The sequence below is a fragment of the Helicoverpa armigera genome, chromosome 5 (assembly GCF_030705265.1).
Source record: "Helicoverpa armigera isolate CAAS_96S chromosome 5, ASM3070526v1, whole genome shotgun sequence".
NCBI classification, from domain to species: Eukaryota; Metazoa; Arthropoda; class Insecta; order Lepidoptera; family Noctuidae; genus Helicoverpa; species Helicoverpa armigera.
The window spans coordinates 3,775,892-3,799,778 of record NC_087124.1 but is presented as its reverse complement, the minus strand read 5'-3'; the positions used below and the strand labels follow the sequence as shown (position 1 = coordinate 3,799,778).

Here is a 23,887-nt window from a genome sequence, read left to right as displayed (position 1 = left end):
ACAGTCTTCACTTCGAATTCAGTCTTTTCATTAAAAAAGAAGACTTGACCAGTCCACCATAGGATACTTCGGAAGAAGATTTTTTAAAGTCTTCCTTTAATAAAAACATGATCAGTAAAGTTCTCACAGGGGGCGCTTGTGGTGACTGATGATTTAAGAACTAGTCCGCTGCCCACTTTAAATACCTACACTTACCTAAAAGTAATAATAATCTTTTAAGAGAAAATCTGGGATAACTTGCAGTTCTGACTTCTGCTTGGAATGTTTGTCAGAATCTGTTTGACATCTAATATTCTAACTTGATAGGATTTTTGAGATCTACCTAAATATAAAATATGCCTAACAATACATACACATCTAGACAACCCGCAAAATATCGATGGATGGAGCAGGACATTTGCAAACATTGTTCAACTAACAAAAAGAAAATGCATCGTCATCAGCGTGGGTGTCCTCCACTCATTAGCACCCCTTGTCCCACTAAAAAGACTTTAAAAAAAAATATTCGCTACGCGCCATTTTGTACGTCATCCCAAAAACCATGTTTATTTAAAAGTTATAAAAGACTATCCGCTATTGAAAACGCACGACATTTATGATAAATCACCATTTTATTCGACGTTTTCATTCAAAAAGAATATCGAATTTATATTTATTCATGAAGTTTGCGATTCGCCACCGTTGTTCAATACGATAGCACACGTCTTAAAAAATCTTTCTTCTAATAAATAGTTGGAGCAACTAGTCATGATACTTGCGGACAGACATTTGCGGAATACCGTTTTTAACCCCGGTTCCTTTTTAGAAGTCAGAACGTGCTTGGATATTTTTTAATCAAGAGCAAATGCCTAAATGAAATAGGAACTTAGCATTAAAAGCAATATAGGTACTAAATTCGTACTATGTACATAAATGAATACCTAGGAGCATGCACTTTCTGTGAACTAGCTAGCATTATTTGACAAGTAGACTATTAAGCTTTCATGAAGAATCTAAGTCGTTTTTCAAATATGCCTGCTAAGAAAAGTATTTTCTCTAAATTCAGCTTTAAAGCATCAAGACCACATCTTCGGCATACACACGCATTGCTCAGCAGCAATAAGTAGGCGTATTATTGAGGCCGCGGCGACCCCGCGCTTCGAAGTGCCTGTCAATCGCACTTGAATAATGACGCGTGCGGTGGCGACGTTTTGTTATTTATTTATTTATTTCACAAAGACTCCCCCGCGACCCCACAATGGCCAGATGTTGATATTTTTTTTTTTCTATATTACAATGTATTTTAAGTTTCGATAGGCATTGTCGCGTGATGCCTGTTTCCGTTAGACGGTTAGACCCCCGCTCGTCCATCAGTTGAATTGTCAGTCATCCTGTCTAAATTTTCTCGATTCATTAAAGTACATAAATACGATAAAGTTAAACATATTGCCATTGCAAATTAATCGTGACATCAGCGAATTTTCGTAAAATTTTCCGCTATTTTGGGACACATTATAATTATAACGGATAATTATTTTAACAGCTGTTGTTAAACAAAAAATATTGTTTATATTATGTCGATGTGACTAATGGTTTGGTATTGCTAGATATTCATGGTTTTGTTTGTTGATCGGTTGTTAGAACCTAAACAATTTTCCGCGAGTGATCTTAATTTGAACTGAAAAAGTGCGATTTTAAACAAGGATATATCATATTATAAAAAAATACGTAACTAGATGAGTTAGATAAGAAATAAAATGGCTCTACGTTAATCAATAAACCTTAGGTAGGTACTATGACACGGAAAGACCGCTAATCAAGGGGGTTATGTAAGTCAGATTGAGCCAAGTTATGGTTCCTTCAATATGTAATGTCTCCTCGTAAAATTAGGAGTATTAAACCCTATGTATTTTGTCATCCGATCTTTTGACTGCTAATATAGTCTTATCTGGTATATACTTTATATGTGGTAATACTGCTGTATTGCCTACTTCTTACCGTAAAACTTATTTGCGTCGTGGTTTCATGATGGTAGGTACTAAGTTCGTACTAACTGAGGCATAAAGTAGGTAAATTGAGACGCATTATCTGTGTACCTACCTAGTTACCATGTTAAACTAATTATATAAGTTTAGTTTTACCTTAGGTTACACTTTTTGAGTAATTATTTTGTATAATTCCATTTCCATAACTAACCTATAGCAACAGTTTTTCCGTATCCTAAATGAGGATATATTATGTACTGAAATTCATCTGTTTGTGTTATATTGCAAAAGCAAATATAAACCTTATTCCAATTCCGTTAAGGGATACAATGCTAGATTTTACAGTCAGGTCTTAAATTAGGATTTATTATTTTGTAATAATTACCAAAATCAGAGCTCACAGCTGAGGTTTTCCTGAAACATGCATTTGATATAGAATTATAAATACATTTACAGGAATTCATTATGTAAAGGGTTTTTAGTTATACGTGTCTGGACTCGGGTAATTTTCTATTGGATTTGCTAAAATTAGACGTAATAAGTAATAAGTAATACTTAAGTCATTCCTGATTGTTACGAGTTTACATTAAAACAATTGAACTCATTTTAATGACTTTGGATACGGAGAAATATTGAAATCAGGAAAATACGAAGTCCATCTGGGTACCTTATAATGTAATCCTTTTTTTTTGGTGTGTGAAGTGGTTTTCCTGGGACTTGTAACACTAGTTGTCCATGTTCAAGGAACTTATGAGTTTAAAGGTCAATATAATGTTTAAAGTTTTCGCTGCTTGAAAAACAATATTATAGGTACCTACCTATCTCATTTTGCGTGTCTTTTTACTAGCCAACTATCAATCTCCCAATGACGCAGCGAGGAAAGCAAATGATTGATGACCACTGGCCACCATCAGATTTGCTTTAAGTAGACTGATATAAAAACTCTTTAATCTCTATACTTATAGTTCAGTGGAAAATCATAACATCAAAGTTAATCCTGGCTGGCTTCCGACCAAAGCGTTCGAAAATCGAAAACTTTTACAGCCCCAGTTATGAAACCTTCTACGATCAAAGAAATGTAAGAAATGCTACGTCCCGCGCTCAGCTACAATAAAATACTGAAAATATAAGCACTTATATGTTACTTTTGCTTTATGACTTTGAAAGGTCGTGAAGAAAGTGTCTGTACTTAAAAATAATATTTCTCTGAAGCTGAAAATGTTTTAATAAGATAAACGTGCGTACTGCAGTTTAACAGTTTATGTAGCTCAGGCTCTTTATTGAGAACCTAAAATCTATTGTTAGGATGTAACTGTATATGTACCTGCAAAGGTTATATCATCAGAATTTGCCTTAATTGCTTATTTATTTTTAGGCATGACAAAGCATAATACCTATATTCCTAAACGGATAGCCAAACTTGTATTAAGGTAATGCAGATATTGAATTAATTCCAATTAAAGTTTGAATAATAAATGGTCGTGGGTTTTTACTTGCGTGAGCATCAAAAGTAGGCTTTTTTGTTAATGTTTTGATGTAATTTTAAAATTCGAAATCCGAATTAGATTAACCTAGTTTTTCGAAGTTTGAAGAATCAAAACAGACGGTATAATCCGATGAGCTTTGCTGTTAAAACCCTGATTGTCAGATTGCACCTAGGCGCCAATCAACTTAACGGAATCCGCAAGCCCCTACAGATCGCTAAGTAAAACCTCCTTGCTTCGCTTCCCTAAATCCATCAAAACAACCCTAATGTCCGGGTCCTTTATTCCGAAATAAGTTTTTTCCTCTTCCTCGTGCCAACAAAGGCACTTCCCATTATATAAATTTGATACGATATTTTATAGAGTATTGTAAGCACGCGCTGGAGCTCGCGTCGATATTTTTTTATATATTTCGGTAGGTGGCACCCGAGCGGGCGGGCCGAGACGGGGCGAGGGGGGAGGCCGCCCCTAAAAAGTTATGTATTTTTTTTCCTCTTTTTTCCCATCGACGTGATGAAACGGCGCGCGATATTGATCCGACTCGCGTTAGATGTTATAAGCTGGCTGGCTCTCTTATTATTATATACCCTTGATATTTTCTGCACTAGTTCGGATTCTCATTAAGTTTTTGGCTCGGGACTTATTTTTGCTGACTCTTGTAATTAGCGAGATGAAAGTTGGAAAAAATATTGGCTTCTGATGTTTGTCAGGCTTTCACGTGTCGTTGGTTTTAGTATCTCTGCGGATTACGATTTTTTCTGTTCATATTTATTTTAAAATACTTTTTGTTCTTGCTTCTTTTTTTTAGGTGATCAACCACAAGGGGAGTTACCTCTTACCTCTAGGTTACCGGTAACGTTCGTTTGCAAGCAGGTGCGAGATGGCGCGCGGTCGGCGTGCGTCCATCCTTTATGCCATTATGCGATGGGACAAGCTGCCCGCCATACACCACGGCACATGTCATTCTACAGGGGGAAGGCAAAATACACCATGATAATAGGACTTTTTGACCGTATTACATTTGATTCCTTAAAACCGTAGGTATCATAGGTATGTAAGTACATTTCTGTCTTCTGCAGAGCCTAGTTCGCAGCAATTGGGTTACTAGGTGATGTACTCTCATAATTATGGGAAAAATATTGATTGATTTAAATAATAAAGGAACAGTAAATGAGTACGGTTTGCTGTAACGTCACAAATGACAAAATAAAAAAAAATACAAAATAATTATCCGTGTTGTATACTTTACGGCCGAAAAATGTTGAATCGCCGAAAACAAATATCAGATAATATGTGATTAATATTTGTGTTTCAGAGTTATTTTGTGCTACCTACGTCATGTTGTACACTTGAGACAACACTTCGTTTATAAATAGATTATTTGTTTTAAGTTGTGTTACAGCCTTACGTGGTACTTTATCATTTATGAAACCTTCTCAAGATATCAATAATAAGTATTCAGCTTTACTACTATAGACCTACTTGTCTGTTACGTAGAATGTTCTAGAGGTGAAATTATGTAAACAAGTAGGTAGATTTTATGTATTTTTGTTTGGCATTTTCAAAGCTGAATTTAACATAAATAATTACCTTTTTGATCTCTTTAGCAACATAACTATTTCATTTTAAATTCTGCAAATACCAATAGACAAATAACAACATCCTATATTCATACGTGTATCAAAATTCTGTACAAATAGACGATTATAGTTTTTTTGCGGACCGCTGCTGTGTCAGGGCTCCGGGTCTTATTCAGGGGCACAATCCTGAGCACTCTTTGGGGTCACTTTTTGGAGATTATTGCGTATTGTGGGCCGAAGTCGAAAAACTCGGACAAAGAGACAAGAGCCTCTGTTTGACCGAGCGTTTTTCGATAACGGATGAAAGTCCGTTTTTGAACATCGGATTACAATTTGGGGATCAGTTACATCTTGATTTTGGTTACGTGTCGAGTGCTCGGAAAATGTGCAGCTAAGATACAGATCTAGAGATGAAGATATTTTATTACTCGTAAAATTGGTTTTAGTTGTCTGTTGTAAAAAATAGAAGGCTCTATTACGTAAGCTATTTCAATTTACGTGTAGTTCTTGAGACAGCTGTAATATGGCATATGGTAATCCAGCGGTAGGCATCGTCAATGTTTAATTAGTGAATGTTTTTATATTTTTAGTATCATTAAACATGTTATTGCTAAGTACCTATTTGTTATACGTTTTAATTTAAATAAATAGAACAATGTAGAAGAAAAAAATATCGATTACAGCTGTAAAAATGCATATAATTAACTTAAAATATCGAGAAAACACGCAACATACGTTAACACGTGTAAAGTGGCATTTAATATTGTTATAGCAAGTTTACACCCTAATATACAGATTAATTGTTATTGATAAATCGTAGGACTTACGTTTAATATGCAAAATGTATAGGTAAGTACCTAAGTAGGTATGTTCTGCAATAGCCATTATGTATCTATAAGAAAACAGGAGCCTGGCCTAGCGGCTACATACCTACTTTTATTATGGCCTGATCTGTCAAAAGGGTTTATTTGTAATACTTTCATTCATAGATCCTCTAAATCTTTTTACAGATGTGGACTGCTTAACATTCAAAACGCTATTTAGATTTGTAACGCTATTAAATTGAACTACTAAGTAGGTATTAGATTTTATCAATTACCTACGATTTCTCACTTCTTCGGAGGTCGCGTTTTTACCCAATCAATTCATAGCAAGTACAAAAAACATAGTGATGTAGATGTGTCAAAATAAATCATTTGCTTACTACTGCAATACATAAGTAAACAAGTATTTAACGATCTATCATGTGTTTCAAGTTTTTAAACTATTTGGTATACGTTACACATACTTAGCTGGTTTTCTCTTTTAGTTAAGGTCGTTAGCTAAATTGTACGAGTATAGGTAGGTACCTACATGTGGTTATTACATACTTCTACCATTTTGTAATAATTTAGTAAAAGAATTTACTTAATCACACATTAATTTGTTAGTTATAAGTAAAAAGACATCGTCACATATTTTATACATGTTTTTCACCTTCATTTATGATCCAGTACCTACTTTTATGTTATAATTTTATTGTTTTTAATGTGTGCCTTATTACGCAAGTTGTTTATGCTATTTATAAGAACAGTCATGTTTTTGTAATATTAAACGGTCATTAAGTGATGATAAAAATACGAATAGGTACACGTATTTATGGGTTGAAAGGAGAACAATAGAATACCTAATTAACTGAATATTTTAACTTTATCTCCATAACATTGGCATTCATAGTTTTTATTTCAGTGCTATTTTTAAGTGGCCCATATTTACTGATTATTTTCGCATTGTAACACATAAGTGGTACCTAATTGTTATACTGATATCCCCCAAAAACTTCCCCTTCCTCGCGTTTTTTACGTAAAAAAGTTGTAAAAAAGTCCCCCAACTTTATAATGTAATCCTAATTACCCGTGTTTTACACAGGGGAGGTTTTTTACACCTCACAGATTAGTGTTTAACGGATGTAGGGGTGTTTAGAGTGTACACACTTTTTTATTGAGCTAGGTAAAAAACTGGGATAATGGCGGCACCACAAGTTTATTGCACGATACTTATTAGAGCAGTAATGCCACCCAGAGACTAGTTTTTTTGTTATCGTAAAAAAATTTATTATTGAGTGTCCTTAGCTATACGCCATATTGAATTGACTGTGTGGTGGGAATGAATTCAAAATCCATCCTATATCAGGCTGTATACTTACCTACTTTCCCCATTAACATACGAACCGTTATAATAACAGTTAACCAAAACCATTATACAATTACTGTTTCCTCATATGTCAACAGACAATTTCCTACGTAATATCTCTTTAACAAAACCTCAGGGGTAGGTAATCGATCCCCATTAAAAAGACACGCTTAAAAAACCACAACATTTAGAACCCCTAATCACGTCATCAAATTACAATTACACGCGAGTTTCAACAAAAAATTAAAAAAACCACAAGGGAACGCATCATACAGGGGCGCGTTTAAAAACTTATAAATAAACAATAATTGAGCGTTTTTTGACGCTCGCGTGCGCGTTTTTAGTCGCGGGGCGTAAATGTCAAGTGTGCACGCTTCCGGCATTGTGTGCGCCCCTTTATAATTTTGAAAGTTCTTAGGGTCACGACTTTGGGTGTAGTCAAGGAAGACGTGTTTAGGTGACAGTTGGTTTCTTAAATAGGAAGATGTTGGCGCGATGTGTTGTGAATGAGTTCTTTTCATGTCCATAATTTTAAACAGGTTTCTGCTTCAGTCACTTTCTAGGTTTTGTTTGGACCTTCGAGCTTATGTTTTAATGTATTTTTTTACAGGAAAAAATACCTACTATCATCACGTATAAAAATGCTAGTTAATTATATAGGAAGTCCTTAAACCTGTAGAGATAAACAGCAACGGAAATGCAGGTAAACACGTTTTTCAGCTTCAGTTTATTTTTATCTCTAACAACGGCGTTTTAAAACAGTATTAAACGTGCCATAAAATATACACGGCTATGTATTGTAATAGGATTAAAACTAAAGAAATAAACCAAGAAGGCGGCAAAACTTTAATTTGTCAGTAAAACAGTTAAATCCCGTTTATTTAATCCACGTTGGACTTTTTGCCAAAATACCGGTCGGGCACATGAAAGTTCTTCCTTTGCCGTTATTCTATGCACGGCCTAACTAAACAAAGTTTTGAAAAATTAATACCATTGTCCATTAATCAAGTTAAAAGGATTTTCTATCGCAAAAACTGTCCGCTTTTGATGTCCAACCCTTTTTTATCGAGGCCGGTCGTCCGTACCGTTACCTCGGCAATATTTAGAACAATCTCTTTGTGTATTTTCTAAGCTTTTTACGACGGTCCCCGACGTCGGGTGCCGTCTTTTGTTGTCAGACGAAAACTAATATATTTGCATATTCAAACATGAAGATTTGCATTTTGTTGCCCGTACTATTGATGGGTTAACTACATTTTATTTCGTCCACGTCCACGAAATAACAAAGAGTTAAAATAATAAAATGCAAATCAATAGAAAATGGACGGAGTCTTACTGTTTTTAAGTATTGTTTGGTTTGGACCAGTTGGCGTTTGCTGTTATATTTAGGTTGAATTTTTAAGTACAAAAAATTGCTTAGGAACAAAATTCGTAATGTGTTTTTCCCAATATTTAGCCATGGTTATAGAATTATAATTATTTCAAGGAAGCGGGTGGTCATGCGTCATTGGAAAATGAGTGCCCTTTAAGAAAATGAGGTTTATTTACATTGACATAAACAAGGTCACTAACATGAAATATTCAATGCTTTTTACAAACGAAGTCTTTATTTATGAGTAGGTACCTTTCTTCCATTCATAAGAAAATATGTATTTATAATTTGAATGTTGTACAAAGTTGTCACATTTACTTTGTTTAATCAAGCGAAAGTTTCCTTACAAGTTTTACAACAAAATTAATACACAAGCGTAACATAAAAGGATTAAAATCTGAAACATATTTCGCGTTCTTCCTTCTAACTGTACAAAGGAGTTTCTGATATGACAAAGGATTTTTTCGCATGGCAAAGATGGATAGCTTATGAAAGATATTTTTTTGATGTGGCAATCACTGGAATAACATTTAAAAATGGAATGCGCATGTGGCTGTAAAGGGACAGTGCGGGGCAGGTACTCGCGTTTTTGCATTTCCTTTCCTAGCTTTTTACAATAAAAACTTTCTTTTAAATAAATAATCCCGACATCGCTTGACAGGGATTCATCTAAAATAATAATTGTTACCACTGTTTTTTTAATCCGAAAATTGTGGGACTGCCGCCACTTTATATTATTTACATTTGAATTGTCTGATTTCTTAAATATTCAAACGTATCTTATATACCTATTGAACATCCTCAAACAGCTAGTAAGCCATTATTTTCTCGCTCCCACATAAAACAAAACGAAACTTTTTTCACCGCAAAAGAAAAAAAAAACATTCGAAATTCGAAAATCTCCCGTCATGAATGATCAGCATTTTCTCCCAAAAACAAAGCGAAGGTTATCCATAGAGTTCCTCTGACATCGATCGTGGTGAGTAAAAAGAGGGCTCTCCCTCAAGCCGAGGGCGGAGGGCCATAAATTCGGCCAGTCTCATTTGAATTTCCAATCAGTGCATCTATTACTGGCGAAACTGGGGGCGATAGGGACCGGGGAATATAAGGCTCGTTTGTTGTATATAGAGAAAGCTTTTTATTGTGAATGTTTTTGGTCTGTTTTTACCTATATATGAAAGAATTTTGAAAAATATACTAAATATGTACTCTGAAAATGTGAAGGATAGCTTCTTCTAGAGGTTCCACTCGGGTCCTGTAGGAACTAGGTAGGTACTTTACGCATGAATGGACCATTTGACATTGAGAGAGTTTTCTTTGACCAGTAGTTTTGAGATTACAGCGTTCGAGCTAACAATCAAACTTGCAAACTAACTCTTAGGTACTCCAGTTTTATTATACCTATTAGTACAGAAGATATGACACCCATTTCATTCGTTTTTAAATGATTTGGAAGTTAAATAGTCATAGTAATTTCCTAAAAAAGCTTAAAAGTATTTAATAAGACCTTTATCTCCTTGTATAACCATTCTAAGAAACACAAAAAGAATGTCAAACATATTTAAGATACTTATTTTGCATAACCACACAAAAGCTAAGGATTAAATCAAAAATCTTCTAAAAACTGATAGAAAAATATTTCTCAATTCTTTGATTTCTGATAACATTTAGTTACCTGTCATCCGAAATAAATTATTTATAAGTCGTTGTTATCGAAGGTCGCTTTTGCAGTGTTTTATTGTTAAAAGCGTAATGCCTTAATCCTTGGAGGTGCAGCTTTGTGGTAGGTGTCGATTGCAAGACAGATATTGGTCCTTTGGTACGATTCTGATAGTGGCCGGTACTACGGGTCGATGGTTTTGGGGAATGTCTTGTTTGCGATCGGGATGTGTGGTTGTGGTTCAGTGACATCACTGAACATTTGAGTTTCAGGTTTGGAAAATGTTTTCGAATACCAATAGTAGGTTTTATAATTTTACTATATTAAAATGTTTTTCGGTCTAATTTAAAAACACTAAAAATGTTTAAAAATAAATTTTTTGAGCTCCACAGGATTCGCTCAAAATTCGATCGAGAAACCATAGTACCTCGTACCCAAAACAAGTAGACACGAATTAATTTTCTAAAAACACAAAAAAAAATCAGATCTAACTTGGAACACGTGTCGTGTCAAAATAATACTGTCTTTCACGACTCGAGGAAGATTAAGCAAGTGCCTCGCTTCCCAGAAACGGCAAATCGATTTTTATTCTAATAACATCCCCATTCGTTCCTTGTTTTGGGGATTAAGAACCCGTTTTTATAGGCTTTGTGACAAAAAATATATTTTTGCATGCTGCTTGAAGTATTTTTAGTTATTTTGAATAAGAAGTGATATAATGGTGCACCTGGCTCGCTTGGCCAGATGATGCGAATAGGGAATTAGGATTATGTGTGGTACGAGTTTTTGGTGGTATTCAAAGGAGGATTAAAAAAGTAGGTTTTAGTTTTTTGTATTTTTATGAAAGTTGCAGAACTTGGTTGATTAACATACGGTCATAGGCCTTAATTATTTCAATATATATCTGCAACAATTTTATAATAGGTACATACTTCTGAAAATGGTAAGTAGTCATTTGTTTTTAGTTTGTCAACATCGGTGATTCATTGTGCTAAAGGTAGAATTCCGTGGATAGCGGCTACGACAGCCGCGCGCGGCTTACGACAGTCGTCGGCCGCGCGCGACAATAGTCAACCTATGAAAATGTATGGCGCCGCTGCCGAGGCTCGCGACAGTCGCGCGCGGCCGACGAATTTCGTGAGCCGCGTCAGCCGCGACCCACGGAATTCTGCCTTTAGTGTTTATATTTGATATGAACCTTTATTGATAGGTTTTTTGATTTTTACGGAAAATTAACAGACAATATCCACATAAAATTCCCTCACAAACTCTGCAAATCAGCATGAAAATTACCGAGGATAAGCTCTATTAACAAGTAATAGAAAAAAACTCCAATCTCAAGTAACGGTCTGGCCTTTTGCAGACATCTGGACTTTATACGTGCAATCCACTCCAATCATAGTATAGGTTTACATGAGCGGACGATACGAACAAAAAATCAGTACGAGTGGTCATCAAACAACAGCTGGTTTCTTTGGAAAAAAGATAGATTTTCAAAAGAAAAAAGGTTGGTCTTTAAAGAAAAAATAGCGCGTTTTGAGGTTACGAAGCGTGCCGCCCTGGTGACGCCCCGTTGCAGTTTTTATTTTGCAATTTTGGTTTTTATTTTTACTGAGAATTTTAGTGGGTTGGTCTGAGCTTGTATGTGGTCAGTTTGACCATATGGTATGTACTAATTTATTAAAATCTTGCACCTAATACGTAGAAAAAAAAATCGATGGCAATAGGTAGATGGTAGAAGTAGATACGTTGATAAATCTCATTTCATTTGAGAAAAAAATGAATTTTACTTTAAAAAAACTTTATATCGTTATTAAAATATTATACTCCTATCATTACCATTTAGTTACCGAATATTTTTTAGCACAAATTAATAATCAATAGAATTATTATTTGAATTCTGAAAATCTTACCAAAAAGGTCCGATTAAACCGAAAACTAATTAATCACCAAAACCATACTTTTTAACATTTTACACGAAAATTGCCGGGGTGTGTGTGAAAAATCACAAATTAGAGGTCGATTGTAAGCTAAAAGGTACCCATAGAACCTTTGGCGCCGCCTCTTGATAAATGGCTACTAAGATTAATAGTCTTATTAAATTATATTTAAGGTAGCGGTTTCAAAAAACAATCTAGCGATACCTTTTTTTTTCGACCAGGCTGAATACTTGCGAATTTTTTAAACATCGAAATTCCGAATATTCAGCACTGGCCGGTTATGAATAAAAAGAGGATGAATTCGTGGACGGCCGGTATTCAATGCATACCTACTTCAAAATAACTGAATGGCCCAGGCCGATACGTTACACATAAGTTACCAAAATCCTTTGTATCAAAGGACCATTATAATATAGAAGTGCACGTTTTACGCAGGTCCTTTAGGATTTTTTTAATGGTTGCCAGCACCTGCGTGGCACGAACCTGGCAAAAAAGCACCACATTATTCAATCCACACACCGATTCATGGATTTATTGAGAAACCATTTTAGAACAGAAGTTCTGTGGAGACGAATTTATTTGCTGTTCGGTAATTTAAACTATTTTAAACTACTTATTCCTTCAATTTTTAACTGCTTCTTTTTGTATCTTTTGACGGTGTAGATAGACATGCAAATTTATTTACGCTGAACTTAAAAACTAAATAGAGTTACGAAAATAAACACTACTTTTTACAGAAATAGGTAATTACCTAACCTACATACCAAGGTTTTTATTTTAACCAAAGATAGGTGTTTTCACTTCTTATAGGTACATAAAATCTTGTTTGGTTTCTGCTGAAAAAACACTTTATGATATGATCGACTCTTCATATTTCTGTTCTCATACCATTCGTATGGAGTTAAGCCGAATTCTTTTTACGCTCATTTTTTTCCAAAAACGGTCTTTTCATTGTGAAAACTGCAACATCCGCTGGATTTGGGTCAGGCGACAATTTGTGGGTGACTCTGTCTGTACCGCTCGATACTGCAAACATTATGTACCTTTACGATTTGCAAATGAATTAAACCTCTTTTCTCTTTTTGGTAACGTTGAGCTGCGTCTATGGTGCTTGTCACAGTTGGCGCCAGAATTAGGCAGGATAAAATATGCATATTAGCATATTATATTAAAAAAATCTTCACTGAGCAATTACTTCATTGGATTTAATCTATAATTCCTGCTTTCGTATTCTATCGAGGTATGAAAATCTCTACGAAAAATTGTGCAAAATCCAAAGAGCAAAATCAAAATCAAGAAATATCACGTTTTGAATGTATTATGTAAATGATTCACATCGGAATGTATTTTTAAACTATCACCTGTTTCCAAATCAAACGCATAAATCTGAATATGTATGTGCGTAAAACAATTGTTGTAAAAAAGAACTAAGTAGGTAGTTCTACGCAGATACCAATTGTTTTTCGGGGACACACATGTGTGAGGAAAATTTCCATACAGCCAGTATTGAGCAGTTTTTTTTTATTTGAACATTTGACGTCTGTCTATGACGTCATTTTACTTTTTTCCGTGATTCAAAGTTTGGGACATTATCAATATCAATATTCAATAAGATGGTTAATGTTAATTCTTGAATTGTAAAAACTAATGCTTAAATAATGCTGATTAGGTATTGTGTAATTCGGTTTCGTTAACATTTACGATTGTTCATATTGTTATCGTTGTAATAATTATATTGCTTTTTTAAAATAAAGGTTCAAGCAAACCTGAACTGATTAAACAAATAAAACGTTCTTTTAATACTTAACACTTAGAACAAAGAAAAACTTTAATGCCTTATTTATGGGTACCAAATAAGCATTACGTAATAAGAAAAGACGGTGGGCTAATTTAGTACCATTGATCCCAAAGACATAGGAATTTAAATGTGAAAACAAAACTCTAGTGGTAGAAAAAAAAGAGTATATTTGTCGAGTAATAAAATTTACAGACATAAGTAAGTAGAAGTTCGCCCATTTTGGCAATTGCGAACCTCATCGAACTTAGGTTCCTGTAGCAAATATTTTTTAGTCCAAAGTAAAATCATCAATGCTAAAATATTCAGCATTGCAATGCCGTTTTGGAACAAAACACTTATTATGTACTAATTAAAGTCTGTCTAAATTAAGACGTTTAAAAATAACTTGGCGATAAGTGTTACTATATAAAGTTCTTTGGAAATACCTTTTACCGGTACAAATACCGGTTTGCAATTAATCGTTTTTTTACAGGACAATTTTATTTTCACGTTCTTGAATAATTTCAGTTGCTACTTAATGTGTTTTAGGGCATATCCACATGATATGTAATAAAAAAAATAAAAAAAACTGGTTTTACGATATCTACAGTTTTCATTCACGTTAAGTAAATAAAAAGTTAGCTTATACAACATTTGCCGAAAAATACGGAACTGAATTAATAAACATCATCGTCAAATTTAAATAAGTCGTTAACAAATAAATAAAGCACAATACATTCTAAAAATATAACATTTTTAAATTCAATATCCAAAAATGGCTACTGAAACAATGATAGAAAAACAACCGCGACCAAATTCCTAACAGAACCTTCTGTTTTTGAGTCACACAATTTAGCGTATTTCATACTGAGGCGTATTACATTACTACATATTCAGATTAGCGTTTTATGCGCGCATATAAAATTTTGACAAACGCCCAATTACCTATATTCGAGCGTTGACTCGCTTCCTTGCATATACCTAAGCTCTCTTGACCCATATAAGCTCACTCATATTCATATAAATAATGACATATAAACAACTTGGACCCCCATTCATGCATAATGACTTAAATGTCTCAGGATTTTTTAGCGAGGGCGATAGCGCGTAGAAAAAATCGCATGTCTGAAATAACCTTTACGATTTTGATGGCTACACCAACGTAACACCTATACATATTCATACACAGTTTTTACCCGTAACGGTGACATAAATACACTATTGTTTCGTAAAAAATACTCGCTTCATAAATAACAATTAAGATACAAGACAAAAGAATATGTTATCTTCGCGTTAAGTTTCTATTTGTAGCGATGGTATTTTTGTTACTTTTAGGTTATAGGTAGGTACTGTTTTTTTTTGGAATTAAAAGAATGGGTGACAATTTCTCTTTCTTCATAACGAGGAGAAAATTAATAAAACTGAAAACTACCTAGTGGCGACCAAGAAAGATTTCGGTAGATCATCACTTTCACAAGTATTTAATAAATATAATAAGTGATCAAAATTAAGTCTTTGCTATTTATATGTGCATCATTAAATATACTAAATATAATTGTTACAATGCATTTTTTCCTTCTACACACGTGATCTCAATTATTTTTCCATAGTACTCCATTGTTAAAAAAATTAATAATATGTTTATGTTTAAAAATAACTCATTGTTTTAGCGGATTAACAACTACAATGTGTTATGTTTATTTTATTGTTTAAGTACCTAATGGTTTACACTTAATGTAATAAAGTACAATTCGTGTGCAATCATGTTAATTTTTACTGGAGGTGAACTTTGAAAATAAGTATGAATTGCAACGAAACCCATATTTTTAGTTCAGAGGATACTTATATTCTATCGCACAACAAATCTAAAATTTGGAAAAATAACTATACAGTACCTAAATATCATTAAAACATACCTAAGACATTTTCTAGTTATCTAGTAGTAGCACATTTTTCATTCATAAAAACAACTTTCAAATCAACGGGAACGTGTAATTTTCGCGAACAACTACTTTTAATTAGCGTTTTCAATTAGTTCTAAAAATGTCATTCAAGGAAAAAATATGCGTAGACATGCTAATCTATGTACCAAGACCTAATTACACAGTAAAATTATATACTTTTTATAGACCAAACTAGGCTATCGGACAATGAATGAAAGAAAATTTTGACTATTTAAATATTAAAGGTACCTAGCCGCGAGCTCTTCATTTAATTATTGTTATGATAGAGCAAAAAAGAAGTAATTTCCTGTCTGTTTCGTTTGGAGTATATAGAATTATACATATCTGATCTGATTATTGTAATAAAATAATTATTTAAGCACGCTTTTTACGCCAGTAGTACCTATCTGGTACAAAAGTAGGTACTTAATCGAACTACACCTTATTGATCATAAATGGCGTTATGGTTAATTTGTATTTTCAGGCTTCGTGAGATAACTGTTCTGTCAATGCCTGTTCTCTTCATAAGTCAGTAAGTTTGAAGTGTTGTTATTTTTAAAATATTAAATGTTTCGAAAGAGCTTTGTCTGTGAAATATTTGTTTGGAATTCCGTGAATGTTGATCTAAACAATTATTTAATTCTCTCATTGGTTTTATTCCCAAGTTGATTAGGTGATAACATGATCACTCATCTTGACTAAGTAGGTATACATAAACACTTCAGTCTTTCTCGAGGGGAATTTGTATGATCCAATAATAAAATAAGTAGGTTATAAGCAATCAAACAAAGGCATTAAGATAAAACTTTCAATTTTATTATGTATCCAGCACACAAAAGTATACGTCAATAATTTACACATATTTTCTTTATTACAATTAAAATTTCGGACTGTACAGACTTATATGTTATAACTGAAGAAGATCACAAATTAAATACCTACATTGTTTTCCTGCATCTAATTATGGTATTTATTTACGTAAATTATATTTTTTTGTTACATAACCTTGGATATTACAGATAGTTTTTATTCGACAAGTTAAAGTCACAGGTCATAGACATTTGACTTGACGATTAAAAAAATACAGCGTAGACAATATGGCGGTTATGTCAGAATATTGACACTTTGTTTTTTTTTTTTTGATGAGACAACAGTATTGTGTCCACGAAGCAAGGTCATTATTGCAACATAAGTTTTATGAATTTACCAAATGATATTGAAAACGAAATGCGACAATACACAAAATTACTACTTCCATACAAACTACATACACATTAAGGATAAATAAATAAAATAAAATCTTTTTTCGGACATTATAAATACACTCTGTTTTTACTTATAATTTACATTAAATCGTAATTGTATTTTTTATGTTTTACAATATATTTTAACGCTATGACTAATAGGTAACTTCACCGTTGTATTGAATAATGTACAGAATGTTAATTTAATTGTTCTTCTATATGTAACGCTTCACGACTGAACAACCAGTTATTTTTAGACTTAATAACAATGCTTTGTGTATTTCAAGCAAAGGTTAAAATGATATTATGAATATTATGTAGTTACGAAACTGTTACAATAAGAAAACACACTAAAGGATCAAAATTACTATTAAGAATTTGTAGACTTCCTAGATGTAAGACCGATGCAACTCTAATACGATAGCGCTAAAACTAAACTAAAACTCGAATTATAAACTGTTTTGTACTTAATCGAGAGATACAGTCTTGTTTATACATTGGTCACTCATAACTACATCGTCTATGTCTACTCAAACACAGGGTAACATACAACCTTATTACATACATTACAATCTATGACTAAAACGTGTGGGTAAGCATAAATATGACTATTTACAATTAATGACAAAATGAAATATTCAACACGATTTCAACAAGTTTAGAGTCAAAAGTGAATCGCGATTAGATTGCTGTCGAACCTAATCCGATTGACTTTTGCTACAATTACATAGATACAATAAAGTCTTTGGCCTTAATAAAATACTCTAGAATAATTTAGAGGTTTACCATGAAGGTTGTGCAAGTGTTGACTAGGAGCGCGCGCCGCTCGGCTAGGCGTGCTGCGCCCGGCCCAGGTGGATGAAGAACGCGACGCGGTCCGCGCTACGCTCCCCACACTTGTTACACATAAACGGATCATTATACCCATGGAAACCCATGTGTATAGTGTGCATCGTTAAATCCCCAAAAGTGATGTCGCAATATTGGCACGAGTACGACTGAGTGGTGGCGGGAGCTTCTACGGAACCATCCGATTCGGAGTCAGAAATTTCCATATCCCTGGTTTTCTCGTCCTCGTGTTGCAGTCGCAAGGCTGCTGGCTGCAGCTTGAAGGCGCGACCTTTCCTCCTGTTTTTGAGGGCGGTGGTTGGAGTCACGGGCGTTGGTTGCTCTGTTGTAGGAGGTGGAGTACCTGCTTCGCTCGTTTTGGTGTTTGTGAGGTCGAGAGCATCGTTGCCCGCCGCTGCCGGCTCTTCTCGTGGAGTTGTCGGTGTTTGAGGTAAGCTGGCGGGTGATGTCGCAGGTGACTTCGCAGGTGGTGATGTGGAGCCATTATCAAGGGACCTCTCAGTGTAAGCAAGACGCTGGTGGAGTAGTGAAGGCGGGGGAGAAATAGCATGGCTTTTCTCAGAGGACATCTCTGGTAGTTTAGGTGATGTGCGATGTTCATAGTTGTTGTTCGGCGGGAATAAGAATGAGTGAGGTAGCAGTGGCGGGAGGTAAGGTAGGTTGACCGGGAAGTGGTTGCCAAAGATTGGGTGTGATGGTGGAGGCTGTTGCGCTTGGTGGTTGTTGTTATTCATCGGCGACGGATGATCAAACATCTTTGACAATGGCTTCTGTTTAGGCCCGCGACGAGTTCCATATACATCAATGATTGGCAGCGGGTTAGGAGTGCCGTCGGGATTAAGTACCATTGCAGGGTTGTGCTGGTACTTGCGTAAGTGTAGCTTCAGGGAGTGGCAGTACTTTGTCGCGTAGTTGCAGTCAGCACAACGGTACTGATACACGTTGGAGTGAGATTTCAAGTGAGAGTTGAGCATAGACTTGTTCACACACGAGTATGAGCACTGCGTGCACTGAAATGGCTTGGAACCTAAATGATTCCTCATGTGGTATTCAAGATGGTGTTTGTATTCTGTTACAAATGGGCACTTTCTGCAGCATAACATTTTCTCAGGCTTAATGTGTTCTTTGCTGTGCTCCCAGAAGCTCAGTTTAGTAACGGCAACAAATTCGCATTGCTTGCATTTAAAAGTCTTAACTTTGCCGTGTGAATTAACAGCGGGGACGCGGAGGCCTGGCTCATCATCGAAGTCTTCATCACCAGAGCCGTCGCGGCCGTCATCGCCGTCGTTCTTCTGTCCGATGCCATCATACCCAGAATCGTGATAGCGTTCGAAAGATCTTCTATCGTGATCCCTATCAGGGGATGATGGTGTTCTTGGGGGTGATTTCGGTGGGGTAGCGTCGGCACGTGCTAGAGGCGTGGACACGTGTGCAGGGGGAGCCAAGTTTCTTGGCGAGTAAGATGTTTCATAGCCGGGCGAGGGTTCGCGGCCATCATTGTTACGCGGCTCGAAGCCGGGGGGTGTGAGCAGGCTGTAAGGCAGGCCATTGCGGAACGACTCTAAGTGCATGCCGAGATTAGCTTTCGCTTTAAGTGACATGTTGTCGTAGAATGGCGAGGGTTCTCCGGAACTGCCGACGCTGCGCGGGGAGTGCCCATTCGAGTCCTTACTGGATGAGGAGGGCGATGCGCTGTGGAAGCCCTCCGAATAGAAGCCGCTGGTTTGGTCCTTCAGAAAACTTCCGTCTTCCATCGGTTCGGATTTCTATAAAGAAGGAACTTATTGTAGAACAAGTCGTTTACGAAGTGTTGTAGGTAAATTATGTTTTTTTATGTGTGTAATATAATAATACAATAAAACGTGTGAGATACATACCACTGTGGGCGGCTGTAGCAGTGCTCCCCAGGCTTGGGAGTGCGTGGAGTGATGCGCGGGCGGCATGCCAGCGGGGGATGCGCAACTGATCATACCTGACAGATAAAAAAAAACATAAGATTGATGCCATCTTTTTTGCGCCGTCACCTAATTGTGAAATAAGTAAAATACACAGAAATGCTTCGTATGTAAATAAGTGACTAATATAAAAAAATGCGGAACGTACAGTCACGTACATTGGCATAATTAATTTTTAAAATATTATTTGTTCGCAAAACGTTTTGCCGAGACAGGCGATTAGTGAAGTCATGACGAAGACCTTTTTATAGATCGATGTTGTAATTACAATATCCGTTGTTACGTACACCTACATAATATTTGTTTGTAAACATTGTACTATTGAGGAACTGCCGAATATTCGCTTCTCAATAACTAAAGATGAAACATTAGCAAAATGTTTGTAATAACAAAAACAAATGTGTTCAAAATAACACTTCTTTATGAGCGCTGTTTTATAAATAATACGAGATAAAAACTAGAGTCATTTTAAGGACATTTAGAGGATTATGTTAATAGCATTGTCTGTTGCAATTTTAGAAACATACAATGAGACTGACGGATATGCAGCATAACTAATGAATGTTCACAACTAATAATTGTCGAATTTTCCTAAATTTTAACCAAACTTGGTAATCTGTCTTGCATATGAAGGAAAATTTTGCAAATAATTGCATTTTGTATAGATTTTAGTCTTTGAAAATAAACTAAACAATTATGTTCAAATATGCAGTAGTATTCTATAGTAGTATACATATTAATAAATATTGCAGGATGATAATTACCATTGTTTTGTTTAGTTATCCTTGATTTTTAGTTATTTGTCTGTTTGATTATTGTTTCCGTTTGGGTATGTTTTTCCTTGATACAAATTAGGCTAAATGTAATCAATATTCCGTATCATTGTCAATTAGGATGTTAAATAAAATCAGAATAATTTTACGATATGATTTTGATTGTACAAATAGAGAAAAAGATACGAAACCGCAACGGTTTCCTATGAAGATGTGATCCGATTCTTTATTCAATTCAGTTAATTAAAAATTATACAAAATAACATACCAAAAGTACCTATGTTCTAAGTCATCATTATCATGATTTTATATATTTCTAGGAATAAACTGAATCGTAATATTAATATCTAATATTAAACTCTATGACGCAGAATTAAGCGCTTCAGAAATTAAGGGAATGACCTGAAAAAAATAAAATAAAAATATTAAAAATGTCAAACTTACCTTAACTGTAACTTAATAAGTTTCAGAAAGCACAGCACTACATAAACTTCATGAATTGAATCCCATAAAAGTTCACTTTAGTCCTTAATTTCACTGTTCAATAAATTTTCATACACACGAAAAAACCTTGAGCGTTTTTTGAGACAACCCTTCGATGCGACGGTCGGGACACGTCTGCCCGTCGCCACTTCTCACAATGAACTGAAAAAAATCTGTCAATTTTTATGCTCCAAACATCGATAAATGTATTCTATGTTTGAAGGCGACGTGTTTTCTCGCAGACAGGGACAGCGGTACTGGTGGCTACGTCCGTCCCGCTCGCGCACAGCCCCACAGCCTATTTTTACAAGAACCAATACGGCGCGAGCTACTGTGGGTGGGGATCAAGTTATTAAGTTATTGTTTATGCGATATTAATAATAAAAAAATAAGCAACCCCGCGTATTTTGCCAGTTGTTATTATAATAAAGCCGCGCCGTATTATATCGGGTATTATTGGCCGATAAAACTGCGTGTAGGGAAATTAGATTGTTTTTGTATTGTATCACTTAATGTTTACGGTTATAATGTGATTTTTATGTGTGTTTACCCCATTTATGAAGTAAGACAATAAAATATTTGACGATGAGTGTTAAAACAAATGGGCTGTTTGCTTAACACGCATTAGCCCTGCTTGTAGACAATTATGTAGACTTAAAAGTGACACTTCGCTACATAAACCCTAAATATAACACACATAAAAAGCCCTTATATACGGTTTCCCTTCAGTTTGTTTTTTACGGTATAAAAATCCGAATATAAAAAACTCGTAGCGCGACCGCTACGGCGAAGGGGCGTTGAGCTTTTTACGTCACTAGCCAGCCAATAGCAGACTGTAGATTAAAAAAGGAACGCCGTTCATATTTTTTTCTTTATCGAGCAACCAATTAAAAACTGTTCTGTATTGCTTTACGGTTTAAATAGTAACTAGGGTGACGTTGCCGTACTAAACAGTTATTTTTAAAGTAGTTAAATAATATGTTTTCTTTCAGTATTGACATTGCAAGGATGAATAATATATTACTTCATTAATTGATAACATCATTCAGCTGTATAAACTGAATTGTTGAAGGATAGAAATAGAATTTAATCTAGGTACTATTTTATTTTTTGGTCTCCTTTTGGTGGTTTTTACAACACAATTGTCTGTTTAACTTAAAGGACATTTATTTATTTTTAATGTTGATGAATTTGCATAACTATCTGTTTTTTTTATAATTAAAGTAAAACGTATATTTGTTGAATGTTGCTCTAGAAAACTTTTTCGCCAATGCCAGATAGTACATTCAGTTTCATTGAATGGTTAATCTGTCATTTTTTCACAAACTGGCTTATAGAGTATCAATTGTTTTCGAAATTCGGATTACAAGAACCGACAAGCGGATTAACATGGATTATGAACACCTAATTAAGGAAACTATGCAAATTATAATAATTATAAATTGGTAGGTACATTAAAGGATATTTTTCGAAAAATGTCTTAAGCACCACTTTTTGTAATATTAATTGTTTTTCTTATAAATCAAATTAGCAACGGGTTTTTATGTCGCCGCTAATTACTGTTAACGATAATAGTTCATAATGGGTACGATAACAATGATTCGGTATGTCGCAGTCGGTAAAATAAAAGAAAAAAGTTGTTAAAAAATTAATAACCTCGGTCATTAGTGCATTACCTAACCCATTTGGCGGTTACCGACGAGACTATAGTAATAAGACTGACGAATTGATAGAATGAGGAAATAATGACCATTATTTAAAGATATTTGAATATCTTCTCTTCATCTGCAATATTAATAATTTAGGTATTTATTGATCAAAATAATGTTAGTTCAGGTTAATTATTTCATTCTAATTCTGGTCCTTCTTGATTTAATTCCTGGTCTTCTCTTCTTGTTCGATGGTCTTCTTTATTTAATTTGTAACAGATTGAGCCCAAACTAAGCCTAGGCTGGTATTTTAGGATAACAGCTACTATAAAATCGTTATCAGGTAGAGCTGAACTCCTACTTGTGACTGCGTAATTATAGGCATTGGAAGTAAAATACCATTTTTTATACTTTTTAAACGTGTTAAGTGAAAGGGTTACCTAATATCAGCATTTAGTATTTTATAATGAGTCACAGTTAGGGCGACGCCGACAAACAAAGATATCTTAAACAAACCTCAGTTAATTACAAAATAATGGTAACTGTGTTATCGCGTTATGCGTATGTGATTTATTAATTATTCTAGATGTTTAATTAAGGATCTTTTGTTACCGTATCCGGTTGACAAGAAAGAAGGTTCTATTCTTTAACTAGTAGTTCGCTAATTCATGTGTTTTTGCAGCTGCAATAGCATAAAAGGACAATAACATTATATTTAGGTATAAATGCTATATAAAAGTCCTTATATTGGCTGGTCTAAAGTTAAATTACCTATACCTAATTTAAATTAGATACCTACATTAACATTTTTGGATCACATTTGCAAACATTAAAGGGTTAAAATAGGTACCTAACTATAACTTTCGATAAACATGTATTTCAAACATATCATACTTAACCCATTTTTTTATTTACACACGGCCCGTTTGTATCGTAAACAATAAAAATAATAATGTTTGACAGCTGATAGCAATGGCGTCAACTTGAATAAATAGTTTTAAATCAACATAATTAACGTCAGCATGTTTTGTAGTACTTAATA

The 23,887-nt window shown here is 34.7% G+C and overlaps 1 protein-coding gene across 1 annotated transcript; it reads right to left on the bottom strand.

Annotated features, from left to right (window-relative positions):
- Positions 1 to 16,686: 16,686 nt before the first annotated feature.
- LOC110370555 (protein hunchback) lies at positions 16,687 to 21,373 on the bottom strand. The gene is made up of 3 exons (XM_021326411.3): positions 21,158 to 21,373; positions 19,863 to 19,957; positions 16,687 to 19,751 (listed from the first exon to the last, which is right to left on the bottom strand). The coding sequence occupies exons 2-3, from the start codon at positions 19,953 to 19,955 to the stop codon at positions 17,967 to 17,969; spliced, it is 1,878 nt and encodes a 625-aa protein (XP_021182086.3). The 5' UTR covers positions 19,956 to 19,957; positions 21,158 to 21,373; the 3' UTR covers positions 16,687 to 17,966.
- Between the last annotated feature and the right edge of the window lie 2,514 nt (positions 21,374 to 23,887).

Excerpts from the sequence above, each read along its gene's own strand:
- LOC110370555 (XM_021326411.3), bottom strand. The coding sequence starts at position 19,955 with ATGATCAGTTGCGCATCCCCCGCTGGCATGCCGCCCGCGCATCACTCC. Across the intron at positions 19,752-19,862 it reads TGCTACAGCCGCCCACAGTG|AAATCCGAACCGATGGAAGA; the intron begins GTATGTATCTCA and ends CCTTCTTTATAG.